Consider the following 19185-nt stretch of genomic DNA (forward strand, 5'->3'; position numbering starts at 1 on the left):
GATAGATAGATAGATAGATAGATAGATAGATAGATAGATAGATAGATGATAGATAGATAATTAGATAAACAAATAGATGAGATAGGTAATAAGTAGATTCATGTTGCTATAGGTATATGAATATGATAGACAGATGAATGAGTGCATGTGTGAATTGATGGTGATAGGTAGACAGATGGACAGACAGACAGATGATTGTCCTCCAAAAGATTATGGATTTACTTCCCCTAAGAGAGTCATGGTATAGAGTGACACATTGGAGATCCTAGTGTAGTCTATATATACAGACTTCTGATAACCAGGTATCTGTGAACACTGCCACGTTGATTCTGCCTCTCAGCTGATAGCTGCCAACATTCAGGGAGCCAATGCTGGGAAAGGGTCTCCTTTGCATTCTTAAAGGCAGCAGCCACTCTGAGACCATATAGCACACCAGGTGGCACTCTAGGCCCAGGGTGCAGTTGGGATCAAGGTGAGCAGAGCTTGTAAGGGACACACCACCCACCTGGGGGACTTGTCTCAAATTCCCTGGGCACCTCCCTCTGTTCTTTGTAAAGCACAGGAGGGTCAGCACCTGCAGACCAACTGGTCTCTCCGGTGGATGGAGGCTGTCACCTCTTGGCTCCTGCCAGTTGTATCAGGGCAGAGAACAGCCTCATATCCACCCCCACTGTCAACCAAAATCTGTCGTAGCTTCTCTGTTCAGCAAGGACTCAGAGGGACAGTGACAGAATACTGCTCTTATGTAATCCAAATTAATTCTTTATGACTAGAGACCCTTAGCGTACCTTAGAACCAAACAGTTGTTGGTTTTAAAGCATGGCTGTGAATCTCAAGGGCTCTGCTTCTCCCAGAAGGCACCTGGAGGAGGGCTCAGGGCTGACACACACTGGCCTGAGAGGGTGAGGAGGAAAGGACTTTTCTTGATCTGGGACTAATCCCTGTTTGTCTCATACCCAAATCTCGGATTTTTCTCTTCCCGCCTCAAGTATCTCGGGTATGTGGTTTGGCCACAATTAAAACAGGCTGTGGGTCGCTTCTCTTTCCAGAAAGTTCTTTCCTTAAGCAGCTGTAGATTACATGCTCCAGCTCTGGCTGCTGGAGGAAGCCTATGGATTTGACTTTGTTAGCAAAAGCTGGCTAGGGCTCCAGAAGTCATGCTTTGCTTTACATATTGAAGCAAGTGAAACGGCAGGGTTTCATTTGTGTCTGATGCCTATGCTCTAGCCTCAAAAACCTCAGCTCCCTCTTCTGAGGGCCCCAGTATAGAGGAGGGTCTGCCAGGGCCCCCTGATGCCAGTTCTAGCACTACCTGCTCTGTGGGTGTGGGCAGACCATGCCCCCGCCCCCAACCCTCAATTTACACTCCTGAAAAATGAAATTAATGCAGTAAGAGAAATGTTTGTGAGGCAGGTGAGAAGAGAAGGGAACGCGCCTCACTACTCTTCTTGGGGTGTTTGGTCACACCCCACTATCTCTGAAGCATCGGCCCTCTGTTTCTCTTTTGATTGGTAACAGGGTCTCACTGTGTTACATAGGCTGCCCTCGAACTCCTGGGCTCAAGATCCTCCTTGATGGGACAGCAGGTGCATGCTACGGACCTGCCTCCCAACTGCTACTGTGTCTGTCTGCCTGCCCCTGCCTCTGTCTCTCTCTCTCTCCCCCCCCCTCTCTCATTATGCCTGGCTGTCCACTGGGCATGTAAAATACATAATACACTTCTTATTGTCAGCTGCCATCAACAACGTTTACAATGGGAGTAGGGGGAGGTTCTGAGAGATACAGATGTCAGGCCTCCCTGCTCAGATGCTCAGGGACAGCCTGGAAGTCTAGGTGACCCGTAAATGTGCATGCTGCCCTCTAGTGGCAGGAACACAGGATCAGTTCCAAAGCATCCATTGCCACCACCACCCCACCCCCAGCCCCGGTCCACCAGATACTCATCTCCATGCTTTGCAGCATCTGTCCCATCTCTGTCCCTGTCCCCATCCAGGACCATTATGAGACTGAATGGGGCACAGGTAAATTGCAGGCTTTCTGTGACCAATATCAGCCGGGGGGGGGGGGGGGGGTTGTTCAAGGGAAGGTCTGGCCTTCTTGACTCCTGTCAAGTTCATACGCAGTGAGGCGCTCTCAGATTTAGAAACCTATTGGTGTTCCAAAGACCCTGGACCAACCCCTGGGCCTGGAACACTTTGTTTAGCTGATCTGAGAGCCACTGAAATATTGATCCCATTAAAAGATCCCATATGCCTGCACTTAACCTTCTGTTTCCAAGATGATTTGGCTGTTGTTTTGTTATGTTTAGTTAGTTTGGTTTGGTTTAGTTTGGTTTGGTTTGGTCTGGTTTGGTCTCGTCTGGTCTGGTTTGATTCAGTTTGGGGGATAGGGTCTCACTTAGTCCAGGCTGGCCTCAAACTTGAGCTATGTAGTAAAGGAAAACATTGAACGAGTGCCTGACCCTTCTGCCTCAGCTCACATGCGTTTCTGTGGTACTGTGATGAAGCTGGGCCTTTGTGCATGCTAGCCAAGCATTTGACTGGCTGAGTTATACCCACAACGCTTTCATTTGCTTGTTTCCTTTTTGAGACAGGATCCCACAAAGCCCAGGCTAGCTTTAAACTGGCTATATAGCTGAGGATGACCTTGAACTTCTGCTCCTCCTGCTTCTGCTTCCCAAATGCTGAGATTATAGGTGTTCACCATCACCATGCCCTGTTTATGAGGTGCTGGGGATGGATCCCAGGAACTTGTACATGCCAGGCAAGCAGTCTACCCCTGAGTTATATGCCCAGTCTTCTATAGCAGTTTTCAATTTGTGTTTCTTTTTTTGAGGAGGAGGGGGAGGGTTGTTTTCATTTGACATCGGCTGTATTGGACTCTCCCTATTCAGTTAAACTATAACACTGCAAAGTGTCCAGGGGCTACAATGCATCTGTGCAGAAACCATGGTGCAGCCCTGAAACCCCAAGTTCTGTCCCTGAGTCGCAGGCACATCGTCTGACCTTGCTCGATGTAGCCAGCACCTGAGATAATGACGAAGCCCAGCCTGACCCCCACTTGCTGAGCGATGGCCAAAGCCTCTTTATGCTGTACTGCCAGTGGAGTCATGGCTAACAAGCTTCTGCGTAATAAAAATGGCCCCAGCTTGGTGTATGTGTCTGGGATTGGGGTTATTAATGGCTCCTTGACAACTCTTTTTCTTCTAATTTCCTTTGGTCCTCTAGAAATTTTAAAAATTGTTTCCAAGGACAGAGAATTTTAGGGAAAACAAATTCTCTGAAAACATCCAGGTTTCCCAGCAGGATTGGAAAATCTAAAGGCTTTCTGGCTGTTGGCCCTGGCTAGAAACTACTAGCCCAAAGTTAAGATTCCTGCCACGTGTATCATGGAACTAACTCAGAAAACAAAAAAAGCAATATATGAGGTTCTGGCTGTGGCTGCTGGACCCTGGGCAGGACTCCATGCTGGGCCAGCATGCTAGTCCCTCAGTGCTTAAGACACTGGCCCACCTGGGTCAAACATTGGCAGTTCAGGATGTATCCCGGGGAGAGATACTGGGCCTCCTGTGAGGCCACGTCCTAGGCCTGAGTGGGTTCTTACGGCTGCTTCATCCCAACCTGCCTGAACCAAACCACTGCCTCTGCATGTGGCCAGTAGTTCTCCATTTAAAGAGGAGCTGGAGCTGGGTCCTCCTCACCAATAAAACAGCCTGGGCACTGGGGCTCTGTGTGGGTTCCTCAACCTTCAGCTAAAAGGGTGTGGGTGCAAGGGTTTCCAAAATTAGTGGCTTAGTCCTGGTGACACATTTGTATCATCTGCTGAACTCCAAAAAACAACAGATGACTGAGCTCCACCCTAAAGCAGTTGAATCTGAATTTCCCAGGACGGGGCTGACACACTTGGTTTTTCCCCAAGCTTCCCAGGTGATATTAACGTGCAGCATTGGTTCGAAACCAGCCTCTGAGTGACCAGATTTTCAGAAATAAAATCAGATGGAGAGGCAGGGAGTCTCACTGTATTTGGGGCTTTTTAGGAGGAGGGGCTTTTCTACACATGGTTTCTCTGTATAGCCTTGGCTGTCCTGGACCTGAAAATGTAGACCAGGCTGGCCACCTGATATGCCACCACTGCCTGGTTGCATTTGGGTATTTTGTTTGGACTTTTTAAAATGTCATGGGAGCAGAGCTAGGAAGACTGAGCATTGCTTAAAATGCTTGCCACACACATAACTTAGGATTAGAGTTTTAGTCTCCAGAACCCACGTAAATGCTGAGGAGGCATGGGGACCTATGTCCAATTCCAGCCACAGAAGGTGGAGATAGGAGCCCTAAGCAAGCTGGCTAGTGAGGCGAGGCTCGGCAGCAAGCTCTGCTTTGTCTGAGAGACCCTTCCTCAATAAACAAGATGGAAGAGTGAGCAAGAATGATTCTTGACATCAACCTCGGCCTTCACACACACACGCACACACGCGCATGTGCACACACACACATACAGCTGCCCATGAAGACAGTAGGCAGTCCTTGGAAAATACTTGTTGTAATGTTAAGCTAGAACATTACAAGGAATGACCTTCTGAATGATGCTCTCCCTCTGTCTGGAGTTCACCACCATACCTGGCTATCTTGTGTTTCTCCTTAAGACAACTTATAATAAATTCCATTTATAATCCAGCCTTACCTCAGCTAGATATTATCTGTAAAATTCTGGTTTGGATATGCCAGCAGACCTTGTTTCTATTCTAATATAAATGAAAATACACATAAAATCAGTAGACTGTTTTTTCCTAAGCTCCTTCAGTGTAATTCCATTTAAAAATTTGCTGGGAGTCATCAGAATTCCAAACAGCATACTTGGAAGAAAAGAAGAAGCAAAAGAAAGAACTGAAAGCATAGTCATCTGTCAGCTCTGCCGGGATCAATCTTTATATGCCTTTAGCCCGATGTGGCTCCTGCTTTCAGCCTGGAACGCAGGCCCAGATAGTTTAGGAAGCAATCATAGCATCATACAGAAGAAGAACAGAGGGCTCTGAGGTTGTGGCTCAGGAGTTGAGCTTGCCTTGCAGGCAGGAAGCCCTGGATTCTTTCCCCAACAGAGCGCTTGTGAGAGAGAGATCAGGAGGTCAAGGTCATCCTTAGCTACATATAGAGTTTGAAGGTAGATTAGAAGAGAAGCCCTGTCAAAAAGAAGTGGGGGAGGGGATGGTGGCCAGGGCCAGCAAGATGGGTCAGTGGTAAAAGCAGTTGTTGCCAAGCCTGACAAGCTGAAATTCACCCCGGGACTTAAATGGGGGAAGGTGCAAACCAACTCCTCCAAGTTGACAACGGGGCTGGGATTTGAACTGGCGGTGTCCTGGCCTCAGTGGCTGTCCTCTCATTCCTCCCTTCTCTCTTCTACAGTCCACGCTGGGCTTCGTGGCCCTGACGCTGAGCACGATGCACACACTCACCTATGGCTGGACCCGTGCCTTTGAGGAAAACCACTACAAGTTCTACCTGCCGCCCACGTTCACACTCACGCTGCTCCTGCCCTGCGTGATCATCCTGGCCAAGGGCCTCTTCCTCCTGCCCTGCCTCAGCCGCAGACTTACCAAGATCCGAAGGGGCTGGGAGAAAGACGGTGCTGTCAAGTTCATGCTGCCCACCGGCCACACACAGGCCGAGAAAACAAGCCACGTGTGAGGCCCTGCAAGAGGAGACAGGCACAGCTTGTGGGGGCCCTGAGCTGGGTTCGGGTCTCTTTTCTGGATGTTGCACAGTGGAGTGATGAGATATGCGTGGGTGGCTGAGATCCAAATTCTTGAGGTACAGGTGTATGCCGAGATCCTCAGGATGACACCTCACACGTGTGATATGTACTCACATATATTTCATATATAATAGGATTTGCTATTATTCTTACTTAGCTTAAAAAAAAAAAGTGGGTCCCTATATTTCAACTTAAGCATTTCAAAGCAAGTGCCACACATTAAACAGCAGATCCCACCCTTGTGGTGTCTGCAGAGGCAATCAGACAGTTCTGGTGTAGGACAGACTGTATTTTGTTGGGTTCTACCTTTTTATCTCTGTTCCCTATTAGCTATATCCTAAAGTCGGTGCAGAGCTGGAGCAAGCACTGCCTCCGATACAGCCTACCCCCATCCCAGGGGTAAGAAAGAAGCCACAGTGAACAGGGGGCCAGGTCTGGCCTCTCCTGCTTGCCTGGGCGTGTATGGGGAGGCCCAACAAGATCCCCTGGAATCTGTGCAGGAGCTTTCTGCAGGTCTGTCCTTTCTTCAGGGAAGGGTCTGAAGCTGTCCCATCTGATCCTAGCTGAGCTGAGGAGATTGTCCCCCCGCCCCTCCCCGATCCCTGAAAGTCCAGAGTCACTGTGGAGCCTGCAAATTGCTCCTTCTGCGAAGGTGTGAAGTCACCGCCTAGCCAGAGCCATTAATGAACCAGTCTTCGGAAAGAGTATAATTGTTTTCTCTCCATTAAGTTGATGGTGACCCTCCTTTAAACCACTGTGCCTTCTCGCCTTTTCCATCATTAATTTGGACATCTCCATGGAGTGGACTCTTGTCAGGGCAGTTAAAGCGGGGAGGGAAGCATTAGAGATTGCAGAGAATTACCATCAAACCCTCTGGAATATGCCCCAGACCTGCCTTCATTAAATTGGTCCCTAAAGAGGACCCTTTTCAATTTACCCTGTTGCCTGTAAGCAGAGAACCTACTACCTTCTGAGCACCCAGAAAACACAGTGGTCCCATGCTCTTCTTCAGGGGGTTCCACAGCCCCTTTCCTCATGCTTTTGCCTCCCTCCTTCCTTCTCAGTTACAATCAACCACAAAAGTCTACCAATATTGTTTTTTGAATGTTTTTATTTTTTTATTTTTTTATTTTTTGAGACAGGGTTTCTCTGTGTAGCCCTGGCTGTCCTGGAACTCACTCTGTAGACCAGGCTGGCCTCGAACTCAGAAACCCACCTGCCTCTGCCTCCCAAGCGCTGGGATTAAAGGCGTGTGCCACCACTGCCTGGCCGTTTTTTGAATTCTTAAAGAGACCACATCCTCATTTTATTACAATAGTTAAAACTGTCCTTTGTTTATTATTATTATTAAGCTTTCCCGTGTCTGGTTTATTAATCAGACTTAATCACAGGAGAAATGTAACATATGCTTGTGTGTGTGTGTGTGTGTGTGTGTGTGTGTGTGTGTGTGTGTGTTTGCGTGTGGACATGTGCATGCATGCAAGTATGCACATGTGTTTCGGTTATCTGCAGTCTCACGAATCCTGAATAGGACTCCTGTATTATAATTTGAAACAACTGGGAGGGGCTTTTCTGCCAAAGCTACAAGTGTCAAACTTCACTGCCCCAAAACACAGAGGGTCAGACCATAGCCAGGGCATAGCACAAGTATCCTCCCAGCCCCGTGACATCCATCTATGAGAAAAGAGTTAGGAAAGAGCCATTCTCCTAAATCCTGCAGCGCTTGAGTGATCTATCATTACATAAGAGAGATCCTGTTGGCTCCCCTGGGCCAGGAAGCATCTTTTGTCACAGGGAAGGAAGAAGGATCAGCCAAAGCACACAGGATGAGATGTCCCTCTTCCCACAGGGGAGGCATCATAAGGGTCCTTAAGTGAAAAGAGGACAGAGTCCAGTGCAGAAACCTTTTGCTAGGCGCATATTGGGCAGAAGTGACATACTGGAGGGTCTGGCTGCTTCTTGCAGGTATGGGCAGCCAATACTCCATGCTAGGAACAGGGCCTACGCCCTGAACTGGCACCAGTCACAGCTCGCAGAGAGGACCACTGGAGGCAAAGCAGAGATTCCAACATAACAGGGGCCAATGAATTCCCTGCTGACTGCAAGCAGGAAGAACACTGAAAATCACAAGTGGTCCCAGCTGGTGGGGATCTACTGCCTTCTCCATCTCTCTCTGGAGGGAGATGGTACCTTGTAGCAAGTACCCACTATAGCAAGCTACTCACTGTAGCAAGGTACCCACTGTAGCAAAGACACCCACTGTAGCAAGGTACCCACTGTAGCAAAGACACCCACTGTAGCAAAGGTACCCACTGTAGCAAAGGTACCCACTGTAGCAAAGGTACCCACTGTAGCAAAGGTACCCACTGTAGCAAAGACACTCTCTGTCTTTCCTCTCCTCGCCCCACTGCTGTCACAGCTGCTTAACAGATGGGAAGTGGGTACTTGTCAATCAGCTCACAGGTGACAGGTGATCTTGCATCTGCCCCTGTTTCTCCCCAACTCCCCAGGCAGTCAGCAGCTTCCAGGAGGTTGGCCACTCTAAGCCTGGTAAAGTCCCAGAGTACCCCAGCTCAGTGCTCTAGAAACAAAATGCTATAGCCTAGGGTGGACATGCAAAGTCTGTCTATGGTGGACACAGTTCCTGTTTCATCTGTCAGGAGTGACAGTACACAGCCACTGTGTGAACGCCAGGCTTTCCTTTCTGGCAACAGGATCACATGGGCAATGGTTTCTTTGTGGCTGGGGCCTGTGTTCACTCAGCCATGCATTAGATGAAGGGATTGCCAAGGTGAACATTAATCTCTACCAGAGGTGGCCATTGAGGAATGGCAGAGGAGTGACAGGCCACTGATGGAGCGGGTGAGGTCCCCACAACACAGTCTGGGTTGTAAAAAACAAGGCGCCTGAGGAATGACAGTCAAGGTTGTCCGCCACCCTGCAGACACTTATACACAAAACTGCATATTTCCTGAGAAGCACACAAAGTGTTGTTTGTTTTAGTTGGTCTCACAAATTCCTGCAATTTCAGATAGTTTATCTCTGCTCAATTAGATCTCCAATAGTTGCTCAGAAATGCTTCATACACAGGGGAAACTTGGATACACTGGCCATTCCAACCCTCCCCTCGGACACGCTGGCCACATGAACCTTCCCTTCCCTCCCATGAGGTGCATAATGAGGCCCTGCTTACCAAGTGCTGGTTTCATTTAGTGGACCAGAAACCTGGCTTGTTCCTGCAAGTTCCTGTTGTAGGCAGAGCCTGATTTTCAAAACACTTAGTCAATCGTGAAATATGTCCCCACCCATCAGGCTTCTCCTTCCAGAGAATCTATCCTGTGACTACACATGTGTGCAACTCGGAAGGACAATTTGAAGGAGTCAGTTTTCTGCTTCCTTCATGTAGGCTCCAGGGATAGAACTCAGTTCTTAGAAAAACAAGTGCCTTTACTCACTGAGCCATCACACTGACCTTAAGACATTCTTTAAAGGCTCCACTGAAGTCTCCGGAAGCAAGGCAGTTAGTGGGGCTGAAAAACAAATGGGGGTGTACAGATGTGCAGGCATACAGATGTGCAAAGGGCTACATTATTTATTCATTAAGTTTTGAGACAGGCTGTCTCATAGTCTTGGCCAACCTGTATGCAGATCAGGCTGGCCTTGAACTAATAGAGACTTGTTGGCTTCTGCTTCCCAACTGCTGTGATTTGAAATGCATATACCAGACCCAGCTCAAGTTAGAATTTGAAGGGCAGGAATGAAGCCTTGGGTTTGACCCCAGCATCACTTAAAACCAGACATGGGGGTGTGATGCTTCAAACCCAGCACTTAGGAGGAGACTCAGAAGTTCCAGATCATCCTTGGCTATATATCAAGTCCAAGACCAACAAGGGATGCATGCAACACTGTCAAAAAGAAATGAGGGCAACATGGATGTGTTTCCATGGGAACAAAAGTTAACAGGTTCTCAACAGTTCTTCCCTAAAGTCAGGTTTGGTGAGAAGGCAAAGGATCCCAGAGGAGAGGCTGAAAAGAAAACAAAAAATCCTAAGCAATGATGTGGCTCAGGGGATAAAGACCCAAGTTTGATCCCCAGGACACCAGGAAGCCACTGTGCACTGAGGCAAACTCACTAATGTTCACTCAAAGCTCTAACTCCCCAGAGTCTCCAAGTCTGACAGGATCTCTCTAACACAGATGCGCTGCCCTGAGCCTTTGCATAACCTAGACACCGGAGTCTACTGAGGGAGAGCAAAAGGAGCTCAGCTTTTCTGCTCCCAGAATGAACAGGAGCCCGGCACCCGAGAACCTGTCCTCCAGCACGGACATGATGCCAGGACACTAAACCAACCTCCCTGGGCCCAACCCCACTGAAGCTGGGGAGTTCAGGAGGCGTCCACTCTAGGTTTTATACCAAAGGGTCACCAAAAGCAACCCTCCAGCAGGAGGACCTGAATTTGAACTCCAGAACTCACATAAAAAGTAGGATATGTGGTGTCTGTATTCCTGGGGCTGACGAAGGAGGATGGGAAGCAAAACAGGAGACTCTGTAGAAGTCCAAGGGCCAGCTTACCTGGGATACACAGCAGTGAACAAAAGACTGTCTCAAGACAAGTGGAAAATAGGGACTGACACCTGACGTTGGCCTCCAGGCTGGGAGGGCTATCACCACAATGAGCACAAACAGACTGTGCTCTTCAATCAAATGATAAGACATTTTGAGGTCCCTGTGAAGCCATGCCCTGGCTGGGGAGCTGTGGCACGTGACGACTGGTGCAAGAAGAAGACTGGGGACTGCTCCAGTGGGGGACCCTGTACCCAGGCGCATGCGTGCTGGCAACACTAATTAGATTCAGTAAGTTAAACAAAAGCCATCATGAAGCTGTGAGGAGGACATGACAGGGGAGGCCTGGAGCAACTGAAGAGGAAGGAGGAACCGATTCCATCAAAACATATCGTCTGCATGCATGAAATAAATATAAAATAAGGCTTTTATTCTGAAAGAACAAAAATTTATTTTAAAAGATTGAGACTGGAGAAAGGAGGGGCAAGAACTGGGAGGAGAGGAGGGAGGGGAAACTGTTTGAGATATAAAATAAATAAATACATTAATTAATTAAAATAAAATAACATCATCATAAAATATCATTGTAAAAATAATAATAGTAACTAATAAAGACATCAAATATTTCCAACAAAGAAAATTACATAATATGAAGATTAAGCTTTCTAAAAAGAAAGGAATTTAAGGTATTTCTCAAACTAAGTGAACTTTTTTACAAAATAAAAACAGACTATTTTTATTATTTCAAAAAAGATGCCGGGCAGTGGTGGCGCATGCCTTTAATCCCAGCACTTGGGAGGCAGAGGCAGGCGGATCTCTGAGTTTGAGAGTTCGAGGCTAGCCTGGTCTACAGAGTGAGTTCCAGGACAGCCAGGGCTACACAGAGAAACCCTGTCTTGAAACAAACAAACAAACAAAGATGGAAACTGCCTGATTGGATTTTGTCACTCTACTTATGCATATAAGTATTATGCGCACAGCTGCATACCTAAAGACCCAAGGCAATGGTAGAAGAAAATACATTAGGAAGAGAGAAACATTAAGATAGGAGTGACTAGAGTATCACATAAAGAATAGTTTATAACAGAAGGCATTATTTGAGGTGCAGAGGGTCATTACATAATGTTAAAGTATTTAAATATTTATAATTGAATGCATTAAATAATGTTGCCTCAAAATACATGAGGAGGGCTGGAAAGATTTCTCAGTGCTTAGGAACACTTGCTGATCTTGCAGAGGACACACATTGGGCAGCTCACAGCAACTGTAACTCCAGCCCCAAAGGTTTCCAACTCACACGCATGGACTCACATAGACACATTTGCATACATAGAATACATACATACATACACACACACACACACACACACACATATGAAAAGATGCATCGGAGCTTGCTCTCTATTGCTGTGATAAATACCAAGACCAAAAACAAAACAAAAGGTGAAAGTGTTTATTCCTTCTTACACCTCACATTATGAAGGGGGTCAGGGCGGGAACTCAAGACAGGAACTGAAGCAGAAGCCACAGAGGAGTGCTGCTTACTGGCTTGTTCCCCACAGCTTGCTCAGCCTGCTTTCTTATACAGCCCAGAGGTGGCACTACCTATAGTAGGCACAGAGTTGCTTGCAGGCAAGCCAAGGGAGGCAATCCCTCAGTTGAGATCCCCTCTTCCAAGATGATTCTATCTTGTGTCAAGTTGATGGCAACAACCAGCCAGGTTGGCAACCTGCCAGGAGGCAGGAAGGCAGCGAGAGGGAGAGCAAGGCCATCACCATACTGAATCCCAACAGGCAGACATGACATGTGTGTTTAACAATAGAAGCTGAATGTCACAGTTCTATCACCAAGAAAACATGTTAGGCCATGAAGCAGATTTTAACAAATAGAGAAAAATAAGTATGTAGAATACGTTCTCTAAATGCAATGAAAAAAAAAACTTTAGAATTCAAGAACAATGTCCAAACATTTGAAGTTTAAAATACTCATTTGCTAATTAGGTCACTCATAAAAGAGAAAACTGTCATAGAAACTTTTCAAAAACATTTAATTGGATTATTATTAAATATCTCTACCAAAGAGTTCAGGATGCCTCAAAAGTACTAATTAGAAGGAAACAAATGCTCTTGACAGGAACCACACAATCAATGAAATATGGTAAAAAAAAAAAGAAAGAAAGAAAAATTTAAAATCCACATTACAGAGAAGGATAAACGGAATTTATGCAGCAAGAAACAAAGACCCGGTAGAGGAGGCAGTAACCTGAGAATCTTTTTTTTTTCCAATTAGACCAATCGAATAAATGAATCTTTGATAAGGCTGATCATGACTAGAAAGACAAAGATTCAAATAAACCATTAAAAACTTAAGAGGAGACAACAGTACAGATGAGACAGAATTTTTAAGAGATCAGAAGCAATTACATGTGAGGTCTGGAGAGATGGCTCAGTGGTTAAGAGCACCTACTGTTCTTCCAGAGGTCCCAAGTTCAATTCCCAGCAAACATGTCAGGTGGCTCACAACCATTTGCCACTGCAGCTCCAAGGAACCCGACAGCACTGGCCTCTGAGGGCACCTGCACTCATCCGCACATACTTACACAACATACAATTAAAAATAGTAACAATAAAATTTAAAAAGACTTTACATGTGGGATTATGCACATCAGTTTGGAAATTTGGACAGAATGAACAAGGCTATAACCATGTGTGGGTGGTGCTTGGGGAATCCAGAAGAGAACACTGGCTCCACAGGAATTGGAGTTACAGACAGTCCTGAGCTGCCACGTGGCTGCTGGGAACTGAACCTAGGTCTTCTACAAGAGCAGGCGGTGCCTTTAACCATGAACAAATTACTCTCCAACTTACTTTAAGAGGCTATGATTCGAGATCAGCCTGGTCTACAGAGTGAGTTCCAGGACAGCCAGGGCTACACAGAGAAACCTTGTCTTGAAAAACCAAAAAAAAAAAAAAAAAAAAAAAAAGAGGCTATGAGGCCCAGTAAGAGATGATATATGATAAAAGAACAGTGTACCCCACTTTTAAAACTGTAAGCAAAACAGACTTAATCTTGTGATGTGACCAAGGCCTTCCATATGACGTTTAGCTTACTTTAGGAATGCAAGTGCATCTTAATGTAGATTCTATAAATACCACTAACCGCAGTCACCACATGAAACTTTTGATTGTGTTAATAACAAGAAAAAAGGAAAATGATAACATTTATCCTCAATTTGCCATGGTTTGGGTGGCATGTAAATGTGTACCTCAGAGGTCATGCATTGGAAACCTGTCTGCTATGCGGCATTATTGAGAGTCAATGGGACCCTTTAGGAGTGAGGCCTGTTGGGTAAGGTGGCCAGGTCGTCACTGAGCATTGCCCTTATGAGGGATGGGGGGAGGATTAACATGAGACTCGGGGGACACAAGTAGCCTGTAAGATTTGGTTGACAGAAAAAATTGCAACAGAAAATGAAAACAACCCAACAAAAACTCACCAGGACCAGGGAGGCAGCTCTGCTGGTGTCTTAGTTACCATCACTATTGCTGCAATAAAATACCAAAAGCAACTTGAGGAGGAAAGGCTTTATTTGGCTTATATATCCTGGAACACAGTCCTCTGAGGGATGCCAAGGCAGGAACTCAAATCAGGCAGGAGCTGATGCCGAGGCCATCGAAGGATGCTATTTACTGGCTTTCTCCCCATGGCTTGCTCGGCCTACTTTCTTATAGACCTACTAGCCTAGGGATGGCTCCACCCACAATGGGCTGGGCCATCCCCCATCAATCACTAATTAAGAAAATGCAGGCTTGCCTACAGCCTGATCTTAGGGAGGCAATATCTCAGTATGGAGGAGACAAACAGGTAAATCCCTGAGGCTCACTGCCTAGGCAGCCTGGCCTACAGGAAAGGTCCAGGTCAGTCTCTAAAAACAGGGCTCTAGAAACAGGGTGTCTCTAAAAACAGGGTGAATGATACCTGAGGTTCTCCTCTGCCTTCCATATGTATGTGCTTGCTCTCAAACCACACATACACATAGATCTGCACATACACAAACATGCACACAGCATATACACACACATGTACATGAAAGAACAGTTTCTTCCTTCTTGGTGTCCAGTTGTCTGTCTCACATGAGATCTCTCCCTCTGCACAAGTCCCCACAATCATGATGCCATCTACCAAAAGGCTATCAAAATCCAATCCATAAAAATGTCCAGTTGTGGATGGTCAGACTCCAAAACTGCCAACAAAACCTGTCTTCTTTACAAATCACTGAACTGGAAGGATGATTATTTTTTATCTTAACCCATATTCATCCAGATGCTGACACATTTGTCACATTAAAATCAAGAACGAGGGCCAGGGGTGCAGCTCAGTGTGGAAGCATTGGTTAGCATGCTCAGAGCTCTGGACTCCATCCCTGATGCTGCCATAATTCAATTAATTAATTAAAAAACAGGTCAACCATGCTTATCATCACCGTTTCTATTTAAGACTGTATCTACTGTAGAGAAGAGATCTCTGCCAAAGTGGAAGGACCAAATGGTTAGAGAGGCAAAGCCACATGCAACAGGGAAGACGCACCTCTCGGGACTCTCAAATGACACAGTCAACATGTCCTGGAAAATCAGAAAAGTGGGAACATTCTCATGGCCACTCGGAGGCTTTAGTCAGCCTGCTTTTCATTAACATAAAGATCTGCTGAGGCTGGAATTTGGCTCAGTCGGTAGTGAGATTGTCCAGTGCAGGCAAAGCCTTGAGTTCTATATCCAGCACAGAATAAACCAGGGCTGGCGATTCCATCCCAGCACTCTTGGGAAGGGGGGTGGAGGCAGGAGAATCAGAAATTCCAGGTCAGCTTCCATTGCTAAGGGAGTTTGAGGCCACCCTGGACTACGTGAGACCCTGCCCCAAAATAAATAGACAAATAGATAGATTGTTCAACTTTCAGGACCCTCTCTCGAGAAAATAAAAAATACTGAATTCTTACATGCTAACAACAGTGGTTAAATTTTTTTTAATAATCGCTTTTATAGTGACAAGAATATAAGCGATATAGAATAAAACCTAATCCATATGGGGAAGACCTATAAGGAAAGGATGGAGTTTTATTGAAAGCATTATATACAATTTTGGGAAGGAAAACTCTATGTTAGAAATTCCAGTTGTCTCTAAATTTATTTATATATCCAATGAGATAAAAACCCAATCTTTTTGAAAAGAAACTGTCTAGCTAGTTTTATAGGTTTCATTGTTATTACACTACTGCCACTAGTGTGTCACTCACAGAGCTAATGAAGGGAGGCATCAGGTGCAGCTGGCCACACAGGGACACACTGCATCAGTGCCGCTGGCCACACAGGGACGCACTGCGTCAGGTGCAGCTGGCCACACAGGGACGCACTGCGTCAGGTGCAGCTGGCCACACAGGGACGCACTGCGTCAGGTGCAGCTGGCCACACAGGGACGCACTGCGTCAGGTGCAGCTGACCACACAGGGACGCACTGCGTCAGGTGCAGCTGGCCACACAGGAACACACTGCAGTCAGTTAGGAGGCAAGACACAGCAGGCTGGGCAATTGCCTGCATCATGGTGTCCACCAGAGGGGATTGGTATGGTAGAGCAAGCAAGTTTGGGACATCAGTGGGCCCTGGGATTGTGGGCTGTCTCTGGGTGTTGAGTATCTAGCTATGAGATGACTATGTGGGTACAGAGAGACCTGAAGTACAAGACCCCAAAACAGAAGTGACACATGCTGAGGATTTTGTTTTAAAAGTGTGACCTGGAGAGATGGCTCAGTGGGTAAAAGTGCTTGATATGCAAGCATGAGGACCTGAGTTCAGATCCCAGACCCCCTACAAAAATCCAGGAGTGGGGGCTGGAGAGATGGCTCAACAGTTAAGAGCACTGGTTACTCTTCCACAGGACCCAGGTCCAATTTCCAGAACCCACATGGTGGCTCACAATTGTCTATAACTTCAGTTCCAGGGGATCCAACACTGTCTTCTGGCCTTGTGCAACAGGTATTCACATGGTGTACAGACATACAGGCAAAACACACATATGCATAAAACAAAAATAAGTAAATTAAAAAGAAAAAGGGCAGGCTTGTCTGCATGCTTCTGTAACCCCAGTCCTATAGGGAGGAAGAAACCAAGAACACTGGGGCTTGCTGGTGCAGCCTGGCATCTTGTACAGTAAGGGATAGAATGGAATGCCTGACATTGTCCTCTAGCCTCTGTATGCACACACACACACACACACACACATACACACACACACTATATACACATACAATGTGCACCCCAGAAGAAAGTAGTGACAGAGAAGCAAGGGTCCAAGGCAAGGTGGCTTGATCATCCTATCAGGTTGTCCAAATTAAGGTGTGTCTGGCAGGCACAGGTAGGGTGGGTGTGAAAGTGCAGGCTCTCCAGGAGCTGGAGGCACAGGTGAAGAAGCTGGTGCCAACATCTCCACAGAAGAACCAAAAGCCCAAGTCAAGTTAAGGTGCTCGTGACAAATCAGGCATGGAAACACACCCTACCAAATATCAAGATGTATTTTAAAGTTATCCTAATTAACACAGCGTGGTGGAAGCCCAAGAATAGATAGAACAGAAAACCTAAAAACAGACCCACACAGACACGGAAACCTGAGGCACCACGTTTTGTTGATTCAAAGACATATTTTGCATATTTTAATTTCTCTGAAATTAGAATACTTCTTGCAATTGATAATGTCTACAGCACCACTGGTGAGCAGTTACTAAACTGTTACCACCCACCAGCACATAAGGTTTGTGGTTTTTGTTTTTTTTATATAAATTATACATTTATTCGTGTATGAGAGTGTATGTATTAACATGTGTATGTGCATGAGTGCACACATGCCACAGTGCACATGTGGAGGTCAGAGGAGCCTAGGGATCAAGCTCAGGTCATCAGGCTTGGCAGCAAGCACCTCCACCCACTAAGCCATATTGCCAGCCCTTTCACCAGCTTTTGATACCCCTTCTTGTACTTGATCTTTCAGTCAGGAAGTGATTTAAGGAGTAGCTTAAAGAAGCTATAGCTGGTGACATCAGGACAGGGACTTTGGACGGTATGGTGCTGTAAGCATGTAATCCAGCACTCGAAAGTCAAGGCCCAAAGATCAGGAACTCAGGGTTACCCTCTGCTACACAGCAAGTTTGGGACCAGTCTGGAGTACAGGCTGAAATAGAGAGGGAGAGGAAAAAAGGGAGGGAGAGGGAGAGAAGAAAGGAAGGAGAAAAGGGCTTTTATGATAATTTATAGAATAGTTATCAGTAGCATGGAAGAAAATTCCAGAAAAAAACAACAAAAACTAGTTCATCACTCTTCTGAGAGTTACTGATATGTACAACTACTGTTTCACTTACAAAGGCTTCATGCTGAGCCAGAGGCAGGCAGCCACAGGACACACTCAGAATCTGCTCATGCCTGAAGAAGGTGAAGTTGAGCACATGGAAAAGAATTGTAACAAACAGGAAGAGAGGCCCCTGGACATGGACTTGAGCCTTTTGGGGTCGATGGGCGTGTTGGGCAAGAGTGGGGGTTATACGGCATAGACAGTTCAAGAGGATCAAGCCACACATGAGATGTACATCCCAACTGTCTACTCACTACACCCCAAGAAACAGGCTTTCAAAGCACGTGTCGACAGTGCTTCACTGTTTCATCTTTTATAGAAGAGTAAAATCCCCTCCCCGGCCCCCAGATAAATAAAGAGTTTGGGGCCACAGCGAGCTATGTGGGGTCATCGAGGAGAAGAATGGGGAAGAGCTGGAAGAGGAGGAGGTTGTGTGAAGAAAGACTAAAGACGCAAGAAAAACTGCCCCCAAAATGGACAGAAAATCTACTTTTTCTTAACTCTGGAAATGAGTCTGGGCTTAATGCTAGAAACACAGAGCTCTGTGCTGTTTAACTGACTGTGTTGGTATGCCTCTGTGTATGTGTGCATGCGCGTGTGCATGCACACACACATGCGTGCGGGCATCCATATGTGTGGATATTTGTGTGTGTGTGTAGGAACACACGTGTACGTATAGAGTCCAAAGGACAACATCCGCTGTGAATCTTCATGAACCATCCAACTTGCTTTCTGAGGAAAGTTGTTTTACTGAGACCTGGAACTCAGCAGCTCACCACTGCGGCGGGCCAGTGAGTCCATGGCTTCTTCTCTCCAGCACTGGGACTACAACTGTATGCCAGCAGGTCCCACTTAAAAAATATTTTTAAAGAGTATGAGTGATTTCCCTTCATGAATGCCTATGTGTCACATGTGTACAGTGCCCTAGATCTCCCAAATCACCTTCCTGTGTTCCTGAGATTATAGGCACACACCACAGCCTTCAGCCAGAGATGTTTGTAAAAGCCATGACAGATATCATTCAGACATCATTTCACAGTGTAGCTGCCCCAGGCATTAGATACGAGTCAGGGTACACTGAGCTATAGAGGAAGATCTCCAGGGTAGGGGTGGGGGGTAGGGAGAGACAGAAAGAGAGAGAGAGAGAGGGAGAGAGAGAGAGAGAGAGAGAGAGAGAGAGAGAGAGAGAGAGAGAGAAAGAGAGAGAGGAACTGGGAACTGTGTGTGGTCTGGGAAGTATACATGTATAGAATGTCAAGGAATTAATAAAAATACTGTATTTAAGTCAGAGTGTATCCTCCTTTCCCATCCTCTAAGGACTTGGAGGCATCTAACATTCAAAGAGCTGAAAAGAAAAACATCTAGCCATTAAAATAACTGTTCACACAAGTGTGCATTCAGCGTAAAACAAGGTAACAGCTAATGAGATAGAAAGGCAAACACTTCATATAGTCCATGAAAAACAACCTGCCCTGACCCC

At 46.2% G+C, this 19185-nt stretch overlaps 1 protein-coding gene across 2 annotated transcripts in view; it reads left to right on the top strand.

Annotated features, from left to right (window-relative positions):
* Steap3 (STEAP3 metalloreductase) overlaps positions 1-7075 on the top strand; it is a 41248-nt gene extending 34173 nt beyond the window's left edge. For both annotated transcript variants that reach the window (XM_028771517.1, XM_028771516.1), the window contains exon 5: positions 5400-7075. In XM_028771517.1, the coding sequence (XP_028627350.1) occupies positions 5400-5681 (282 nt within the window). In that variant the 3' untranslated portion in view covers positions 5682-7075. The remainder of the gene's footprint in view (positions 1-5399) is intronic.
* The last annotated feature ends 12110 nt before the right edge of the window (positions 7076-19185 follow it).

The sequence above is a fragment of the Grammomys surdaster genome, unplaced genomic scaffold (assembly GCF_004785775.1).
Source record: "Grammomys surdaster isolate TR1022 unplaced genomic scaffold, NIH_TR_1.0 208, whole genome shotgun sequence".
Taxonomy (NCBI): Eukaryota; Metazoa; Chordata; class Mammalia; order Rodentia; family Muridae; genus Grammomys; species Grammomys surdaster.